The 21,320-nt window shown below is 36.2% G+C and overlaps 1 protein-coding gene across 2 annotated transcripts in view; it reads right to left on the bottom strand.

Annotated features, from left to right (window-relative positions):
• Positions 1-21,320, bottom strand: part of nek11 (NIMA-related kinase 11) — an 80,235-nt gene that overhangs the window by 31,069 nt on the left and 27,846 nt on the right. Inside the window, exons 7-14 of one of the 2 annotated variants that reach the window (XM_052144276.1) lie at positions 19,902-20,051; positions 19,591-19,669; positions 17,389-17,474; positions 14,245-14,364; positions 13,477-13,570; positions 13,203-13,317; positions 6,361-6,500; positions 2,732-2,792 (exon numbers count right to left, since the gene is read on the bottom strand). In XM_052144276.1, the coding sequence (XP_052000236.1) occupies positions 2,732-2,792; positions 6,361-6,500; positions 13,203-13,317; positions 13,477-13,570; positions 14,245-14,364; positions 17,389-17,474; positions 19,591-19,669; positions 19,902-20,051 (845 nt within the window). The remainder of the gene's footprint in view (positions 1-2,731; positions 2,793-6,360; positions 6,501-13,202; positions 13,318-13,476; positions 13,571-14,244; positions 14,365-17,388; positions 17,475-19,590; positions 19,670-19,901; positions 20,052-21,320) is intronic. The other variant, XM_052144277.1, reaches the window with a different exon arrangement.

A 21,320-nucleotide genomic window follows, 5' to 3' on the forward strand; every position in this document is an offset into this window, starting at 1 on the left:
ACCCATCATGCATTGTCCCAACACTGCTATCATTTATCTTACTCTGCAGATAAGCAGAGTTTAAAATTGGGGAGAAACGTGCATTTTCATTAATGGGTTATAGGAGAATCGTTGAATTAAGGTTTTTCAAAAAGATTTATCAATGCCTGGCCATTTTTACAAATAAGGCTTAGACATTTTGAGAAATTAAGATATCAGCATGCATGAATAAACTCACAAATAAGCACAAAACCAATAAATATGCATTATCACTAATACACACCCACATACACTCCAAAGCCAAATAACACCTAACACCATTCTAAAGGTATCTGTATCAAAAAAAAGTGTTTTCCTCTTATATACATAGCATCTGATTAGTCAGTAATTCAGATGCTAATTTCTTTGATGAATAATTAAGCATCCATAGTCAGTAATATTTCAAATGTACATTCAATGTGGTATGTTTCTATTAAATTAACCAAAATATACACCCAGATTTGACATTTTCAGAAAAAAATTAGAGTGGCGCTTGCTCGTGCAAAATTCACTTCCATGATTAGGATGTTAAGGGAGTTTACCAGGGTGTCGCTATGCAGTTGCAGTAAAAAAAAAAAAAAAAACACAGAAGTCTGTATGATATTCTTATACCTGGTCTTTATTTCATTATCAGTCTACTCGATTTTTTTATGCTCATTTTATTGTCCGCCGTGCAAAAACATTACGTTAGTACACCTCTCCTCAATAAGCTACATGATTAGAGGTACAATATGTCTATAGCACAAACAGTGTGATACAAGTAATTTTAATACTTTGCCTTTGAAACTACTACGTATAATATCACAGAACATAGACGAGGTCCAAGAGGATGATTTATATAAAACATCTGAAACCTAAGATGGTAAAGCAAACCAGGAAAGAAACTGAGAATTGGACAGAAATACTCCAGTTCCATCGATCAGGAATTCTACAGAACTTATCTGATATGCTCAGAGCCTTTATATAGCCTTGCATGAATTAGCTAATCAATGTGGCCATGGCTTCAAGTGGTAAAAAAAAACAGGCTTCCTGACATTCTCACCTCAGAGTCATCAAGAACAAGAAAAAACCTTCCATATGACACACTGAGATGGGTGAAACTGGCAAATGGATCATTATTTGTACATGGAGCTTAATGAGCCTACACGTCTTTAGGAGAATGTATCACTTTCACTGGCCTGTGACCTTCAAAAGGCAGCTGTGTGCAGGCATAAAATTGGCCAGACATTGCTGAAGAGAGATATATTATATATATAGAAGAGTCATATCGCACATTGTTCAGGTGTGTGTGTGTGTGTGTACTAATGATTTAGTACTGTCGTGTGTGACCTGCAATTTTGTTTATTTATGCCAGGGGTTGGGAACCTATGGCTCAAGAGCCAAAAGTGGCTCTTGGTTAAAAATCAAGTGGCTCGCCTGGTGTCTCACCATTCACCCACACATGATCGTTTAAAACGTTCTAGAGATAATTTTCCTGCAAAAAGAGTGGGTGCAACTGCAAAGCTTGAAGTCAATGACACTGTTTTCATTTCCTTTCTCTCGAAATTGTCATACAGTCTACTCCTGGTGAACAAGGTTTGAAATGAACACCCGCCAAATGCAGATTTTTCATGCTGATGTACAAGCCACTGTGGAGGGCGATCTGTAAGACTTCTCGGAGTGATATATAACAAGAAAAAACACAAAGATGCGCATTTGACAAAACGTGTGATTATATTTTGAACAACAGACGAAGGAAAAGCTGTGTGTCTGATTTGATGTGTGCGCGCAGTGCGCGCAGTGAGCTCTGCGGTTCACGAGTGCAATGAAAGCGCTTCTCCAAGACCCGCACATGCATATAGAGTTCTGGGCCTCATTTGCCAATAACTATTGATCTTAGCACTTAAGAGCTTTTTCTACAAACAAATTTTACAAATGTTTATTTTTATGTGCAAATGCGACGAGGCTGAATACAGTTTGCAAGCTCCTCGTCCAAATGCAGAAATTTCATGCGCGAGTAATTTTGCTCATCTACAGGTGGATGACCTGTAAGACGTCTCGGAGTGGCACATGACTAGAAATGCTTTCTCATCATATAAGTAAAGAATAATTTAAAGTAAGCTGGTCAATATCCAAAAATAAACTTTGACAAGGTGATTAAGATTTTGGAGGGGTTTACATGGTGATAATGACAGAATATTATCCTGCATACTTCATGGCAACTTATAAGATAAATACTGTACCTGTAAATAAGACATATTGTTAAATATTGATGTAAAGGTAATGCGTGTAATTTTTAATGTTAGAAAGATCTCCTATTCCAACTTAATACACACCAATAAAATGTGTGTTCTTAAAACCTGTTTGAAACAGTCAATATAAGCAGGTGATACAACAGACATGAAACTAGCACAATTATGGAGGAAATTGGTATCGAGCATTCCAGGGAGCAGTGTAATGAGCAGTGTAATAAACTGTGCTAAACAAAGTCAACATAGCTGGAATGATAGGAACTAAAAATGTAATAGCTATAATTATTGCATTCAGTGGTTAAATTAGCAATGGGAAAGGTGGTCAAATCCTAATAACTGCAGAAAAGTTTAGGAAGGCCCAAAGTGTTTAGAAATCATTGTGCAACATATGAAAATACTGGTACATTTTGGATAAATTGACCAATCTTATTTTTTAATAATTGTTCTTGTGTGATATTACTGAGAACATAAGCTGCACTCACCATCTGAGTCACCATCCAGAACATTCTCCATGTGTCTGATCATGGCCTCTAGGTCGCTATCCTGTGACACAGAAGGACATACGTTAAGGGGATACATTGAAGCTGGGAGACTTAAAATGCAAAGTAAGAGGATTGTTGACACCCACCATATGTTCACCTGGCCTATATACAAAGGGGGGTAAAAAAGGGGTCCGAGTTTGGTTCTTTTAAAGAGGACAAACGTGTGAAAACACCCTTAACACACAGAAGGGACTCAAAATACAAATCCTAGGCTTTGTTCACACTGCACATAAATTATTATAATTTAAAAAAAAATCTGACTATACAGTTAGAGGTGTATAAACTCACATTTAGTCATTTAGCAGAAAGCATTATTTACACATGACTGCATTTGCTGTGCCCGAAACCACTTATTCGATTCGATTAACCATTCTTTACTATGAATATTTGTGTATGTTACGGAAAAAACTTCTTGCAGTCTGATCTGACCATTCAGACTTAAATGCATGCAAAAGCCTTGTTTATGTCCTATGACTTTAATCAGATTTCAAATCACATATGGATGTGGTTTATATCAGTTTGGCAAATATTGTATTTCTGTAAACAACAACTAAACAGCTTTAAGATGTGTACACCAAAAAAATCGGATATTTTCTTCCTGTCTGAGCAACGCCCTATAAACACCATTCCAGGTCAATGGACTTTCTTTTTGAAAGCATCACATGACCTAAAGGGGGAATTGGCACCATGATGAAGGCAACCTGAAGGGTTCTATAATCTCAAGAGGCATCATCTTAAGATGAAAGCCTCAAGGTAGACATAGATTGAATGAAATTGAAGTAGGGCTAAAGGTCCATCAGCATGTTGTGAAAACCATATTCAACCTCAAATTGGTTTACAGGAAGCAGAACTGAAATCATTGCTTATTGGGACTCTGCAAGTGCATAGTGGTAAAGATAGGCCTTTGGGCATCAAACACGCCACCTGTACAAAACATTGAAATGAGAAAAAATGCTGTTGCAGAATGACCTGCTATTTATTATCTAGCTTTTTACAAAATGCGACTCCTCCATCTTTTGTTTCCGGGGAATCTCACACAGCCATCGCCAGCTTCACTCTCTCTCTGTGAGCCAGCTAATTATGGAATATCCACTGGGGCAGAAGTCTATTCCATTCTCTCCTTTGGTTTCATACTCCTACCAACACGGCTCTCTGTATTTCTTGCCCTCTCAATGGTGACAAATAGTTTTAATCTAACTTGGCTTGGCCTGATCGAATGGTGCAGAAGTCTGGTATTGGATTGCGGCGTCAAGAGTCTGCTGAGGTAATTCATGTTCTCTTGGGAGTCCAGATGAGCCCTTTGCCTGCAGGGTGCCTGATCTGCACTTTATGTGTTTTAATGTCATGGCACTGAACTTGGGTGACTCCAGTACTACAATTTGCAACAAATAAGCTTGCTAGGCTGCCAAACCCACTTTGGGGTCTCCATAATGCAGGCTATACTGCAGACAAGTGCTTTCATATTACTTGTACATGAAATGCTACCTGTGGGTTTGAAAGAATCTGAAATGTGAATTCATCTTATGTCATGCTTCATAAACAGATGATCCTGTCAATGAGAGCTTATTAACACTTGAGGGTGTATTCAAGCGTGTGTGAATAATTCAAAGATAGACTGGAAGTGAAAGGATTAGTACTTGATCCAGAAGAATCCTTATAAATTGGCTATATATTAGCATATATTTTCCCTTATGAGCCTTAACTTGTGGTTTAAAAGTGTTTTTTGTTTATGTTATTTTGGTAACATGTATCTATTAGAATGCAGTGCAGTTTTAGTATTAGAGGTGTTGGATTACAATTTTAAACCTACTGTTTAAGGAATATTCCGGGTTCAATACAAGTTAAGCCAAACTTTAATTAAAACACATCCCAGATGTGTTTCTTTGATGATGACTGACTTTCTTCTCCTGAACACAAACAAAGATTTTTGGAAGGATATTTCCACTCTGTAGGTCCTCACAATGCAAATGAATGGGTACCAAAAGTTTGAAGCAAATAAAGGCAACATAAACATAATTCATAAAACTACAGTGGTTAAATCTATATCTACAGAAGTGATATTATAGGTGTGGATGAGAAAGAGATCAATATTTAAGTCCTTTTTCACTATAAATTCTCCTCCGTGCCCAGTTGGTGGCAATATGCAAAAAGGATGTGAATTGCCAAAAAGAAAAGATGAATGTAAAAGTGAAAGCAGAGATTTTCACAGTAAAAATTACTTAAATATTGATCTGTTTCTGACCCAAACTTATCCACTATAGTCGTATGTATTACGTGTATGGTGTCTTTATGTGCTTTGAGGTTCAAAATGTTGGTTCTCATTCACTTGCATTGTGAGGATCAATACAGCTGAAATATTCTTCTAAAAAGCTGCAGTTGTGTTCAGCAGAAAAAAGAAAGTCATAAACATCTGGGATGCTTGAGGGCGAGTAAATGATGAGAGAATTGTAATTTTTGAATGAAATATTCCTTTAAGCTTAAATCAACAACATTTGTGGCAAAATGTTGATTACCACAAAAATAAAAATCCTGCTTGTCCCCAGATATTTAACATTCTAGATATCTCGCTGACATTGGCGATTCTCTCAAATCGCGTCTTTGATAGTTAATTGCGATCCTTGCTCACGGGAGCGAGCTCCGATTTGCACAAGATTTCAGGGTTTTGTCGGCGATCTCCACAAAACTCTCAGCGAGCGAAAATCGGCCTTAAAATCGTGTAGTGTAAACTCGGCATTAGAGAGCAGAGATCTTGGTTTGGTTATTTTCCAGATTAATTTCTAATTTTTTCATTATGTGAATTTTTTGCGTCTTTATATCGACAGTGTCTAAATTCCTTCCCCACCAGATTATTCTTGAGAAAATGTGAAAAGCCCTAATGTTTGTCAAGCGCCGTTTCTGCTATCCTTTACACAAAATAAGACTCAAATAGACACAAACCAACTATAACTTATTTCCAGCATTTCTGTCAGGCATGCATTATTCAGCAAGGTGTGTTATCCGTGTCTAATACTACTTTTATAAGCAGCACTCAAGTACCCAGCAATGCTTTGCGCTATGAATAAATTATGCAGGTTATGGTGTACTGCTTAGCTGTACTACTTGCCGATTTTAGACATACTGCTGTTACATTATTTGATGTAACATTCAGTTATTTGCCTTTTTTCATGATTATTCAGAGCTCATTTTATACTTAAAATGTTGGTTTTAGTTTTCACCATTATTGCAATTTGTATGTTAAATGATCAGGTTCACGTGCGTTGCATGCTCTCCCGAAGTACATGCAAGGTAGAAAGCACTGGACTGTTGAGAATTTAAAAATAAATGTCATCACTGTTTCTTAATCTTTTGACATGATCTTTTGTTCATTTACTTAACACGTGTTTGCGCCATCGCAGCCCCCCGCATGTACAACGGGCCGGCCCTGCCTCATCTGGCAAACCTAATAAGCTAAGTTACAGGGCGCACAATTTACAGAAGCAGCACAGTTAAATTTGCCTTTAAATGTCAACATCACACAGTCACAAAGCTGATTGACAAGCACTCCCCTCCGGCGGCGGTTCTCTCCTCACCTGTCCACATGTCTGACAGGACATTTCTGTGGGGAGATCACCCTCTGAGCATTCTTCTCCATCTGAATCTTCCTCCGAGCATGACTCAAATTCATCCACACAGTAAAATGCCTCCGCTGCCTGAGGATCCTCTGGGATTGCTGAAATTATTAAGAAAAAAACAGAAGAAGAGTGCAGGTATTCTTTTGTTCCAAACCTGTATGACTTTCTTTCTATTGTGGAACTCAAAAGGAGATGTTAAGCGCAATGTTAGAGACTGACAGCCTCAGTCACAACTCATTGCATCTTTTTTCATCTCTTTTCATTTTGTGTTCCACAAAAGAAATAAGACAAACCGGTTTGGAACAAGGTGAGGGTGAATACATGTTAATGGGTGAACTAACCATTTGAAGCAACATTTTTTACATCCACCGAGTCAAAGTGAATGGTTCTGTGCTCATTTCATCTCTGAAATGTTAGGGGGCTGTTACTGTACCGACCAGGAAAAATTAACCCACAGCATACCTCCACACTTGAACAATGATTTGAACAAATTAACACACATACACGCAGTTCCTAGCTGGGACCAAGATGATAACACAGTTTCATGCCTCTGATTCTGTTTAACAGCTGCCAGCAACTGGACCAACCACAAAAGGAGACACAAAGATGGCAGGAGAGATGGAGGTAAGGAGCAACTGAAGGGGAGAGGGGTGTTAGACTGTAGTTTACTCTGTGGAATTTCCCATTCGATGACTCTACAGTTTAATTTTTATCCTTAAGGATTTCCACCTGAGCACTGTCCTGCACAGTCTAAATGAGAACATTAATGCATAATCACGCACGTTACACCAGATTTCTTGAGATAAAAAGCCCCACGTGTCCAAATAGAACAAAAGGCACTTATTTCACACAATATTAAAAGATAAGAAGGGACATTCTTTCATCGTAACAGACAATCAATAAACATTGGACTGAATTCAGCTATTCAGACAAAAAACAACGTAAACAGAATGCTGTACAGAAAAAAATTATTTGGGGGGCATTTTAAAGGAATGTCCATCCATGAAATGAGGATGAGCAAATAATGACTTGAGTTTTCTCTATTCCTTTAAAATATTTTTTTTTTCAAAACTCACATTATGTGAGACAAGATTTTGGCAATCAAATAATATTCAAGATATATATAACAAAAAAACAAAATCAGAGTTGATATTGCTTTTGACTCATTTGTTACATTGGAAATGGAGTATATTTTTGTTCATAGAGTAAATTTTGATAAATGTAGTTATCTCTTACTCTAACTCTTCCAGTTCTTGAACTATTTGTTCTACAAACATAAACTTGTTTATAGTACAAACCTACTACTCGTTTGAAAGTAGACACTTAGACATTTGTTATTCAAGAGTAAAAATGTATCATTTCAGTTTAAACAAATGTGTTAGAGCTATTCAAATATTTTTAATAGTGACCGCAAATATTATTTATAAAATACTTTTTAATTTTTTAATATGCAAGACTATGCGCAGTGCCACAAAAACACATCTGATACAAAGTCACATGTCTGACACAAGTTTGAAGTCTGTATGTTCAAAACTCTTTCTTTCATAATGATTTATGTAAGTGTATATTAAAAAAAGGTCACTTGCAGGCGCCAATAGACCACTTGTAATAACTACATAAGCCAAATGTTGACATTGGTTCAAAACACACAATTTGTTTATATTTCCAAATGTAAAAAATACTACATAAACAAAAATATATATGAAAATATAATGTTTTTGTTATTTGGGAATATATTATAATGCATTCCATATATATTTACGCACACAAACAAAAACAATACATGGTTTTCCAATCCAAACCTTCGTGAACCAGCATCAGGGATATAACACGACCCATCAGTCAAAAATTATCTAGCTTTTTATTGGCCTGCTTTATCCAGAGACAAACTTGGATAACACGCATCTTTACATCACTCCTGTCGACAGTCCTGTTTGACTATTCTGAGTGACTACCCAATCACAACAGCACAGAAAATTTTGAGGGAGGGCTGATTTTGTTCGTAAGACCCTCCCAAATATCATGCTTGGGTGGTTTGCTACTAAAACACTACACTAAATATTTGGACTAAAATCGCTAATGGATTTTATTTATTGGACTCTTGCAATGAAAACCATACCAAAGCTTGGAGGATTGTTTTCATCTGTGTTTGGCTGGAAGACAATAAAATGTAAGAACTTCCGGTTTCATTTTCCGTGTTTTGATTTTCACTCTTGACACGTTTAATAAAATATTATTGTTGCAACTTTGCGATCATTAAAATCATTCAAAATATTAAATCTTGAGACCCAGATCTTTCAAATTATATATTGGATGTCAATATTAGTTTATTTAACATTTTAAACATGCATTAAACAAATTACATTTAAATAAATATGCACCCGTCGTTAAGAGGTTAAACATTCGCCACAGAAGATACCTAAAAGCAAAACTTGAGTGTTCCCCTTTAAAGCATACAAGACTTACTAATTAGTTCCCCACATTTAGATTGTCATGTCTTTTGACATTAATGAATATCAGGCTAAAAAAGTAAAAAAGCATTTGGCTTTTCATAATATTATTGTAAAACACTGTCATTGGATTGATACACCACTTCACAGTCTTGGTCAATCACTGATCTTACTATAGTAAAGGACTGTGGGACTCTCTGAAGTTGTTCAGGACTGATTCTGAGCTAAATTACTTTTAAAAAGGAGGTTTAATGGAGATAAATGAAAATCCTTTCGCATGACAGTCAGCATTTTTCAAAGAACTCATTGATTGCAATTAGCAATGTTAATGTTACACCTGAATTGTTAACGCAAACAACCATTAGCTGTTCTTTCATTAGTCATTACATTTTCACTCTGTTAGTCATGTACGTACCAACAGCTATAGCATTTGGTCTCAAACTTAGGCGCAACATTAATCAAAAGAGTGTCCCAATGTGCTACAATGACCTTGTAAATTCCGTGCCTGATGCCAGCCTTTCCTGTATGAATCATAATCGACCATCTTAGGAAAACGTTTTGACATTGAGACTGCCAGTATTTACCCATAATATTGAAAAAGCATCCATCCATCCATCCATCCTCCCTCCCTCCCTTTAATAAACCAATCTTTGACTTAATTCAGAACTCTACTTTATCTAGAGTATTAATTAATTATACTAACAGTAGAGGTGTATGTAAACAAATTAAAGAGAGCCAGTCAGTAAAACAGAGGCAGTTAAAGAAAGTTAGTGGCTAGAGACAATGATATTGACAAAATAATGCAATTAATGCACTTATTATCAGAGCTCATTCATTTGAACAGCATCTTGCCAAGGCACAGACATCCCTGGTGAAGTCATTATAGTTTAACTAAAGACATGAGCAGAATTAGACAGCATTATTTATTTCCAGAAATCTAGAACAAGCTCACCAGCGAGGGCTGTCTTGGTCTTTGAATCACATGTGAAATCAAACAAAACAGTAAAATAATGATGTCTGAATAAGTTTTATATCCCAGAGTACCATTCACATTGATATAATGGGTGTAACCTGCTAAATGTTGCTGTTGGGAGACTTTAAGAAAACTATTTGAAATGTGCCCTGAAATATTGTTTAAGCATTATGTATGCTTTATTCGTTTACAGTTTTCTTTGCCTTGGAGATAACGTAAAGAAATATGAGGCTTTGTGGAAACAAAATAATAAATACATCTGTCAAATTTAAGGAAAAAAGGTTCAGCACCATTAAGGCCAAAGTATACTTTGGTTTTCCAACTCATTGCGGATTGGATTGAACAAAGCTATGCATGATGCAAAGTTAATCTGTGTGGACTGTCCGCATGTGGCCCAGGTTCTCATCTGTGCACATGCGCCTGTTGTTGTCTGTACTAAAAGTATCAAAAAGCAGTCATAGTGGGCATGCATTGAACGTGTTCATATTCGCTCATGGTCAACAGAGTATATTTTGAAAGGTTGTGCGCTCGACCATGTGCAAGACAATCCGGTAAAAAAAAAAAAATAGTAGTATACCTGAGCCTTTAGCCTCAAAACTCTGCTTTAATAACAGTAGGTTTCACTTTTTTAAAGTTGAGCCCACATGTGAAAATGCTTAGGTTTTGCATTTTTCATCTGCATTTAGCTTGTTTAACAATATAAAAAAATTAAAAAAAATTATATACAGGGAGGCTTAAAAAGAAGAAAATGTATGAGTGGCCCAGTCAGGGTCCTGACCTCCTGATCCTCAAAATTACTATCTATCGCCAATCCCCAACTAACTTGGTACAGCTTCAAATTTTGCATGGAGGATGGGCTAATATTTGATTAGTGACCTAGAAATAGGGCAGAATCTTAAATATTTCTTCATTATTTTACATCATAATCTGTGTTTCTTTTCAAATAAAAAACAAAATCCTAAAATTATCTGTTTTCTCCAGGTTTCAAATTTAAATCCCTGATCTTCGATGTGGAATCAGACTTTTGAACACTGTACAACCGTTGAGTTTTTCTTTACAGTTTTATTTTCAACATATTCCCATGCAATACAATGTTTTTTTTTTTTTTACAATATATTGCAGATTCCCCCTGATTGCACCCCAGGCAGGCATCCTTCATCGATAAATCAAACTGTGTTGATTCTCATCGTTTCATTAAAGAGCACAGCTGAGGCTTTGCACTCATATAAAGCATCTAATTTATGGAAGAATCTAAAGTGATTAGAGACAGGAACTGATAGATTCAGAAGTCTCAGGACTTCCTCACAACACATCTCTGAGATTTATCATCAAGTAATGAAATTTGAAAAACTTCAAAAACTTGATTAAGGAGGCGTTTTGGCCATAACTCGGGTTTCAATTGATGTGGATAATGACGGTGGTAACATAATGAGTCATTAAATACCTGCAATAGGTTGGCCTGATCGGATTCTGTCCATATTCACAGACAACAATTAATTACAGTACAGACATGTCAAAAATCTAGTTATCGTCCTCCATGCAAACAAACTCAAGCCAATTATATGATTGAGAAAAGAGGCGAAAATGTGTCTCATAAATGAACTGGCGATACGGAAAATACACAGGTCAGCCACAACATTAAAACCACCTGCCTAATATTGTCATGCCGGGGGCTCCCTGGTCTGAGAGAACAAGGGAGGAATGTGACAGGGTGGAGGGCGGGGCCAGATGGTGATACTACACACCCGACACCTTATCAGGCTAATCAAGCTTCCAAGAGGGATAAAGGCCGACTGCGGACGGTGGTGTGACAGAGTGTTTACGGGCAGCTGTCCATCATATGTGTGTGTTTGTGTCTTTTGGTTTAACTTCTTAATTAAATATAATTTATATTGTCAAGCCAGTTCTTGCCTCCTCCTTTCCATAACTCCCTTTACAGTCAGTTATTCTGTCTATTTTTGCTTTGCTAACAGAAATAATTCCAAAAGAAGCAAAAACAGCATAACCTGAAAGATTGTCGAAAAACGCTCTGTCACACTTTGGATAACAATGACGTCAAGTGACTAAAAACAGAGTTTTCAAACAAAAACAAATTAGTGTGGATGTACTTTCCTTACCTTTTGTCCATAAAGGCAATTCATTTTTGCTCTGATCAATCTGTGTGGCGGAACATCATTAAAACTTCCAAGAATCATTTGAATTTCAAATGGAAATGGAATGTTGTTGCATCACTCTCTCTTAAATGTGTGTGTGACATGTAATACTCCTGGTACCTCGCTCTGTTCTGGGGTCTGTTGTTTGTTAAACCATGGAGAAAGAGGCACTGGAGTGCCAAGCTCACAATGAATTTTAATGAAGACGTAGAAGAGAAAGTCATTTCAGAAGAATAGTTAAAACTTTCTTGATTCGGAAGTTACAGGATGGAATTTCATCATAAACACGTTTAGAGATAGACTTCAAAAAGTAAGAAAAAAAATATCAGGGGAGCTAGGTTTCAAATTGTTTTAATTAATCCTCTTGCTCAAAGTTTAATGAATGGAATCTCTCTTTTCTAACTTTATCAGTAACAGCTCTTGCTGTCTTTATAGCAATTTTTATCCACAATGAATATTTAATGATTGAATAACTCTATAAACAATCAAAAAGGCCTGGCTTTGGTCATCTAATGGGCTTTTTACACATTTGTCAGCCCAGGGTCATTTTTAATACTGAGTTAATGTAATCTTGGTTTATATCGATGCATTTATTGCTCATACAGTAACATTTTACAATGGTTAACAAGGTTCCATTTGTTAACATTAGTTAGTGCATCCGGTATCATGAACAAACAATTAACAATATTTATTTTTTAAATAATTTATTTATCTTTGTTAATAAAAATATTTTGTTCATTGTTAGTTCATATTAGTTCATAGTGCATTAACTAATATGTTAACAAATACAACTTTTGGTTTTAAAAATGTATTACTTTGTTGAAACAAACATTAACTAGGATTAATAAATGCTTAATAAGTATTGTTCATTGTTAGTTCATGTTAACTAATGTAAAGTGGAAACACTTTACAATAAAGTTCCATTTGTTAACAAACTGAACCTTATTGTAAAGTGTTCCCACTTTACAATAATACTCCACATACTTTACCCTGGGTTAGTAATTTACCGCAATTGGGGCTCTAGAAAAGGTCTTCATAATCCCCTTTAAAAAATTATAAGTGTGAAACTTTGGTTATTCAAGGGTTAGCAAAAAACCTCCAGGTCCTCCATTAATGTTCATGTTTACTTCTGCATTATCACTGGATTTATAGAACTACGTTTAATTGTATCTAAGCCCTAAGATTAAGGTTGAAATATACAGTAACACATCATCACTCACTCACCAGTCATACACTTCTTTTCAGATAATTCAGAAATGTTTCCCATTGATTCATAGTTTCCATTTGGTGACTCGCTCTGAATTCGTTGAGTCTGGTTAACTGTGTCCTCAGTTCTCACCTTTTTGGAAAGATGAAAAACAAAACAATTACTTAGTTGTAACATATGGCAGTTGAGTATAGAAGGATATGAAAAGGATAAAACAGTAATAAATACAGATTTCACACAACTGTGATCTGATTATAGCTAATTTGTTAAATTATGAATGCATCAGCAAACCTTTAAAACATCCACACTAACTTTCTGGAAATTTTTAGACTTATACTCTTGCATGCGAAGATGGTTTTCTTGATATTTTTCCTCCACAATTTGCCTGGGGTGAGACAAGACCCAAAAATTGTATCATAAACTGTACACAAATAATATTAACACATAGTATACAACTTAAGTACATTTTTTGTATTATATATATAACATAAATGTGAAGTTTGTAATTTCAGTACAACTAGTTTTTCCAGTGTCAACAAACAGAACTGAAAATAATAATGCCAAACAGGTTTCCTGAACACTCCCACTGTCTGCCATTGGCCAGATAGCCACAATGTAGCTATGTTCGGCAGGTGTGGGGTGTTCAAACAAACAGAGCTAGCACCGCAGAGCCACAGTGTTTGGAAATTTCATGGAAATGAACCTACAAATTGTTTATAGTTGTCTCAGCATATTAAGCTGGGGCAGGAGCAAGTATTTTATCATTGAGAACATTACAAACATCACCTTTTAAAAACTACAATAATAATCGGAATGAACATCAGTTTGTTTGTAAGACTGGAATTATGAGCCATGGTTGAGCGACTGTTCCTATTCTATCAGTACATCACATATTACTCAAAGAATCAGAGCTGACATGAAATATACTGCCATAAATCCTTGCACCATGAAAACAGAAAAGCCATGACACTTGTGCCAAATTTGTTATGGAATACGAACTCTGAGTCACATTTGATTAACATTCAGTGTGATACAGTCAGTGCTCCAAACGTCACTCACTTCAGCTTTCTTGCTTTCTCATCTGCAGCTTGGAGTTTCCGGAGTCTCATGCGTTCTCTCGGGCTCATTTTCTGCACCTCTGATCTCTCCCGCAGTGTTTGCAGATGTACCTTCTTCTGCCTGGAGGGGGTCAAGGACTGAATTTATTGGAATGATTAACTGAATTCTTTAAAGGGATAGTTCCCCAAATGTTTGTTCCATGTTTTGGTGAACATTAAAGCAAAAGGGTGGAGAAACCAAATTCATAAAATGACATTTTTATGCTCAATATCTCAAATTGTTATGCTGACAATACTATTTTTAATGAAAACATTTTTATTAAATTAGAAAAGAATGCAAAATATAAGCATTATCATTTGTGGTACATCTCAGTGCATGCTCTACACTATTTATTGTTACAGCAGGATTTAATCCAACAAAAAAGGGATGCAATCCAAACAGGGAAAAGTATGTCATTAGGTTATTCATGAGAACTTGTGTTAGACAGCTTCAGATGATTTGTGTGTAGTCTTTGTATACCAAGCATACCAGAATGGCATTTGAAGCTGCTAATGGGAAAGTCAAGGCCGCATAAAGTCTTATGCAAATACTTTAGCTATTCTTATAGAGAAGACAGACAAATATAAAATGATAAAGACATGGAAAAGCTCCAACAGAACTCCATTGACGAGATCTAGATTTTTGACTACAGTAGCAAGGCTGTGGACTTACCTGTATTTATGTATAGATTTGTCTTAAAAACTGGTTTGATATTCATCTGACTTACAATAATGAACAAGCACAATCTGTTTTAACTAATAACACAATAGCACAAATTACTGTATTGTTCTTGTACATATTGAATACATCATTCAAACATTCACAGAGTAGGTCATCTCTAGGATAATTATATCAACAAAGCTAATTAGTCAGGAATTGGCAAACCTGGCATCCAATTAATGAAACAATATTTGAGGTGTTGGTTAGAGCTACTTTGACTTATAAAAAGCACTCAAACATTTTGAGTTTGTTATTCATAAGAAGTATCTACTGATGTGGACCATGGCTCACAAAAAAGAGAGATCTCAGATGACCTACAATCAATATTTTTTGGTTTGCATTAAGCTGGAAAGGGTTACAATGTTATCTCAAAGAGCTTAAAAATTCATCTGTCCACATTTAGACAAACTGTCTATAAACTGAGATGATTTAGTACTGTGGCTACTCTCTATAGAAGTATCCGTCCAGCCAAGATAACTCAAAAGGGCACACCACAGAATGCTCAGTGAGGTCAAAAAGAACCACAGAGTGACAGCTGGTTAACGTCTCTGTTTATGAATCTACAATACAGAGAAATTTAAACCAGCATGGTGTGCATAGCAAGACACCACGAAGGAAGCCACTGCTTACCAAAAAACATTGCTGCAGGCTTGAAGTTTGCCACAACTCCACAATGCTACTGGGAAAATGTTTTGTGGACTAATGAAACTAAGGTTGAATTGTTTGGAAGAACATGCAGCACTACATATGGTGTAAAAAGAGCACTGCATATCAACATGAATACATTATCCCAACAGTGAAGTACTGTGGAGGGATTATGATTTGGGGCTGCTTTGCTCCTTCGGGGCCTAGACCTTATGCCATCAGAGGGAACAATTAATTCCAAGTTTATTAAGATATCCTACAGAATAATGTCAAGGTGGCTGTGCTTCAGCTGAAGCTCAGTAGAATTTGGGTGATGCAGCAGGACAATGAGCCTAAACATCGAAGTAAATCCACTACAGAATGGCTTCAAAAAAAGAAAATCCATCTTTTGGAGTGACCCAGTCAGAGCCCAGACCTTAACCCAATATAGATGCTGTGGAATGACCTGAAGAGAGCTGTTCACACCAGACATGTGTATAAACTTTGTTAGTTTTGAATTTCATCCTGACTATTTCAGAGACATAACTCAGAAAGTAAAGCTCAATATACAGATCTGCTTGTGAATATCTAGTTTACTTGCTGCTAAGTGCCTCAAACAAAACAAATCTTTCAAAGATTTGATGCTAGAAACCTGTCCTAATCAGTCCTTCCTCAAAAGTGATCACTAGTCATGTTTTCATCCAAGTTATGAATAAAATGTATGAGCAAAATCAAAATATCTAAAAACATAAATAAAACAGCATTTCCATCTCATGTGTTTAAGAGAACTATATCTTCACTCCTGAGTAAATTGGTGCAAAGTAGAAATGAAATTAATTACTTGGGGTTAAGAGGGTACAGACAAAACTCTCTGATTAACTTAACGTTTGCTAGCGTTCAGTGGCATATGTCTTATGTCAGGGAGTGAAAGCATGTGATAATTTGTATATATTCTCTGATCGAATTATGCATTCATATGGCTTGTTGAGGCAAAGTCACATTAATTTTTTGATTTGCTTCTATGTTCCTATTTAATTCTGTAAGAATATATTCTGTCAGTGTGTTTCCATCGTAGTTAACACGTATGTCTTCTTCTCAAATAAAAATTTATCAACCTAAAGCAAGTATACAAGTTTTTTACTGCACATTTTGGAGATTTCATTTGCATCTTGATATGCAGGGTTAATCTCAAAATTTGCATAAAAATATGTGGATGTAAACCTAGCTACTGTAGCAGCCTGGTAATTTGTAAGCTCAACTTTGTTTCCAGGCAGACTGAAAAATCTTTGGCTCCATTACTTACGGAAGCTGCGTAAAGTTAGCCTGCCTGCTGATTTCAGTCAGCTCTTGCCATTTTTGTATGCAGACGGTCAGTGAACAGGACTGTTTCAAAGACTAACTGTGCTCTTTCGGTGCACTGTCAGGTTTAACATTGCACAGATTTCCACTACGTCATTGCTAACTATGACTGACATTTGTTCTTGTTGATGGAATGTTTAACTAGTGTGGAAAGCGATGAATGAATTAATGAAAGTCTGCCACTTATTAACTGACACATGATTAACATGTTCCAAACACTGCAGTGACAAATCTACATATTTTTAGGTCCCCCCGAATAAGCAGGTGTGAAAATGTAAAAAGAAAGGAAAAAAAACAAAAAAAAAACAGTCCTGTTCCCCAGTGTAGATCATGTCATGCATGTGTGTTGAGAACTGCCTATCTCGGTGATCTCATGAGACTTGTGATGTTGGATTCACTTACAGTGCTCTCAAGATCTGCGATGCATCTCTCTCTCCCCCCATTGACTTGTTTTGCAGTGTCAGGCTAGAAAATTTATGTTTCATGCTCTGCGAAAAATAACAAAAGAACCAAGGAATCCATTAAACAGTTAATGCAAAAATGGAAATTCTGTCATTATTTACTCACCCTCATGTTGTACCAAACTTGTATTATTTTCTCTTTTCAGTGGAACACATAAGTGGAAATTATGAAGAATGTACTGGTCATTCTTTCCATGCAATTACAACGAATGGGGACTGGAGCTTTCAAGCGTCATAAAAGACACAAAAGCGCCAAAAAAGTACATAAAAGTGGTCCATACTAATTTGTCCACTATATAACCAGTAATCTGAAGTCATATGATAGCTTTGTGTGAGGAACAGACAAAAATGTAAGCCATTATTCACTGATGTCCACTCTAGCTCTTCTTGGTGCATTTTTTAGAATTCATGAAATAAGCAGCGAGTACTGAAGTAGATTCATGAAATAATAATTATTCTGTTCAAGAGAGCAAGCTATTTTCAGTTAATTGGTTGATTCGGTTTACAAAACCGGTCTGAATGATTCATTCACGAATCAAACTGATCCGCTTCTCAAGTTCTCAAGTGTAAAATGTACAGTTTTCTGAGGAACTGCGGAAACAAAAAGCAAAACAGCAGCAACAAAGCTACTTTTAGAATCTATCATCAGAGATTCAGTACAAAGACCCTAGGTATGCAAGTCACCACCACACAGGGCTCTGTCTTCCTGTATTTCTCTAAATTTATGAATCAGAGCAAATCGGAAGGGGAGAGAAAGTCTGATATTATCCTCAGGAAGAAATTTACCACGACCCCATTTAAAGAACAATACTGAACGAGACATTTGTATGGCGCAAATTACACAGACAGAAGAAAGCCTTGGAAAATATACACAATAACAGAGAAGGGAAAATCCATCATATAGCTTTGTCTTTAGATGCCCTTTGCTTCCCTGATTATATGTTTCTGAGATAGTGATGGTTTAATAGCCAGTGGAAGACACATCCAACCAGGAGCTTTCAAACAGGGGAGGTTAGGGTATCACAAGCCTCTGAATGCAGCAGAAATTACAAAGGCCCTGATGTAAACAACTCAACGTGAATACAGGCAATGAAAGGGTGCAATAACTGCAAATATTGTAACAGCAGTCCATTAAACAAGGGCTATAAAACAAAATCAATGGGTAAAGCCATTACAAGCCCACACCAAGATGATGATCTCTAAAATGAAGATGCTTACATAGTGCAATTTTATTTTCATAATCGGATGATGGTAAATCTTCATAAATCTACAGCAATAAAGAATTTAGACACTTTTGGACACTTCAAACATTTTAAATGTATGAATGTCATTGCGTTATATAACAAAACATCAAACCAAGTGGCACTTGCAAACAATTAATGTTAGACCTTTTCTCAGAACATATTTCTGAGCCATTTTTCAATTATTTTAAACCAACTGGTCTCAAGGTCATTTTTAGAAGATGTATTAAGTATGTTCCTCTCAAATTTGCCCAAGTGTCCAATTACCCATGGACATGTTCCCATTAACATTTGACAACCAAAGAGTGTCCAAATATTTTTATCTTTATTTTGAACAATATACAGTATTTATTGTTTTATAATTTTAAATATTTTGCTTGAAAAGTGTGTTTGTGCTAGATTTCTTTCAGATAAATACCACTTTGTTTTTTATATTTAGTAACATAATGCATTGATATTCATATATTTTAAAGTGTGGTTTAAGTGTCCAGATACTTTTTGGGGCCACTGTAACTCTCAGGAAGCAATCAAACAAACTTTTGAAACGTTCTGAACCTTTTTACATTCACAGATTGATTGTTAACAAATCTGCATATACATGGGAACAAGGCCAACTAGGACATGCCACAATCAATACTCTCAGTGAGAGGTACCAATGCCAATCACTGACATTTCAACAGCACAATCTGAAAAGGTTACGCACAGGGTGAAATAAATGTGATGGTGAATCGATGATGTGATGAGTATGCATAACAGATTTTTAGAAACCTATCGAGATTGGCCAGCAATCAAAGCCTTCCTGATGCATTTCGGCCCTTCCCATTAACCTTTGAAGCAGATACTTTGAACAGATGGTCAGATGCCCTCCCTTTCTGTTGATATGATTAATGTTTTCTTCTTACCTGCAGGCTCTCCTCTATGAACCTGCTCCTCAGAGCTTCTGCTGCCGAGATCCTTTGAGAAGAATCTTTTTCTAACATACTAGAAAGAGAAAGAGAGAATTATGTTTCAGACCTCGTGACATGATGATAGGTCTTGTTGAATGCTTCTAAACTAGCTCATATTTGGCCAAATCTGCTTTGAAAAAGGCTGAATCAAACAAGCCATTGATTTGTGTATATCTTCTTATCCACAGTGGAGAGACCGATATATATTGCCAGTGGCTGATGGGTCCGATTCATGCCTGGAGCAGGGTAGCATCTGTTTCTGGTACCTCTGCATTAGGGAGTCGAGCTGTCGTGAATATGTTTCTGGCAGGGATGGAGAGGGGCCTTCCACGATCTTCAGCACCACAGCCAAGAAGTTCTGCCCTTCAAAGGCATGAGCCAAACAGCACATCTCATAGAGGATGCAGCCTAAAGACCTGCCGGCCATGAAACACACAGAGCAGAACCAAAAATGGCATAAATTAGCTATTTATGTCTATACACAGTAGAAGCAGTTTTCAAATTACCCCTCCAAATGCCAAATTAAATACAATAATTTAAATACATGAATAATTAAATAAATAAATTGAGTCCCAAATTCGAATCCAAATCTTGCTGAGTAACTCCAATCAGGCTTCCTAAGCAACCAATTGGCCTGGTTGCTAGGGTGGGTAGAATCACATGGGGTAACCTCCTCGTGGTAGCTATAATGTGGTTCTTGCTCTCTGTGGGGTGCGTGGTGAGTTGTGCATGGATGCTGCGGAGAACAGCGTAAAGCCTCCACAAGCTCCATGTCTATGTGGTAACGTGCTCAACAAGCCACATGATAAGATGCGCAGATTGACGGTCTCAGATGCGCCGGCAACTGAGATTCGTCCTCCACCACCCGGATTGAGGTGAGTCATTACGCCACCACGAAGACTTAGAGTGCATAAGGAATTGGGCATTCCAAATTGAATTTTTTTATAATTATTATTTATTAAAAATAATAATAATAATAATAATTATGTGTTGTTAATCAATATTTACTTTAACAAATAAACAGGAAATTAAATAAATGTTGTTAGATTTTGCATGGCGAATATGTTTTTCATTTGTAAGCCCCTTTGGATAAAAATGTCTGCTAAATATATAAATGTAAATAAATATATTCCAAACTAAATAAATCCCTTTTTTTATCAAATGCGTAAAACATTCCAAATAGAACTGATCTTGTCCTATAAACAAAAGTAATTTAATTTATCATTCACTATATTTCGGATTATTACAAATATTATTCATTTTTATATTACTTGAAATCTCACAGTTGATGTAATATTTAAATTATTCAGATTACAGGGGATCAAATGACAAGAAAGTTTGGGAATCCCTGGATTAGGGTGTAATTCTACAAAGTGATATTTGTTAATGATTTCAAGCAGCTAAAAATAAATAATATAACAAGGAATTCATTAGGTTAAATAAATGTATTGGCTTTAAAGGAATAGTTCACACAAACAATATAATCTTTTCAGTTACTCACACTTGTGCCATTTTATGTCTTTCTTTCTTTTGCAAGACACCAAGATATTTTGATGGAGATGAGGTGTTTATATCCATACAGTGCAAGTCAGTGGGGTCCAACACTTTCAAGCTCCAATAAGAAAGTAAAGGCAGCATAGCAATCCATGCAACTCAAGTGGTTTAATCCATATCGCTTTAAGAGA

This window comes from Xyrauchen texanus, chromosome 15 (assembly GCF_025860055.1).
Source record: "Xyrauchen texanus isolate HMW12.3.18 chromosome 15, RBS_HiC_50CHRs, whole genome shotgun sequence".
NCBI classification, from domain to species: Eukaryota; Metazoa; Chordata; class Actinopteri; order Cypriniformes; family Catostomidae; genus Xyrauchen; species Xyrauchen texanus.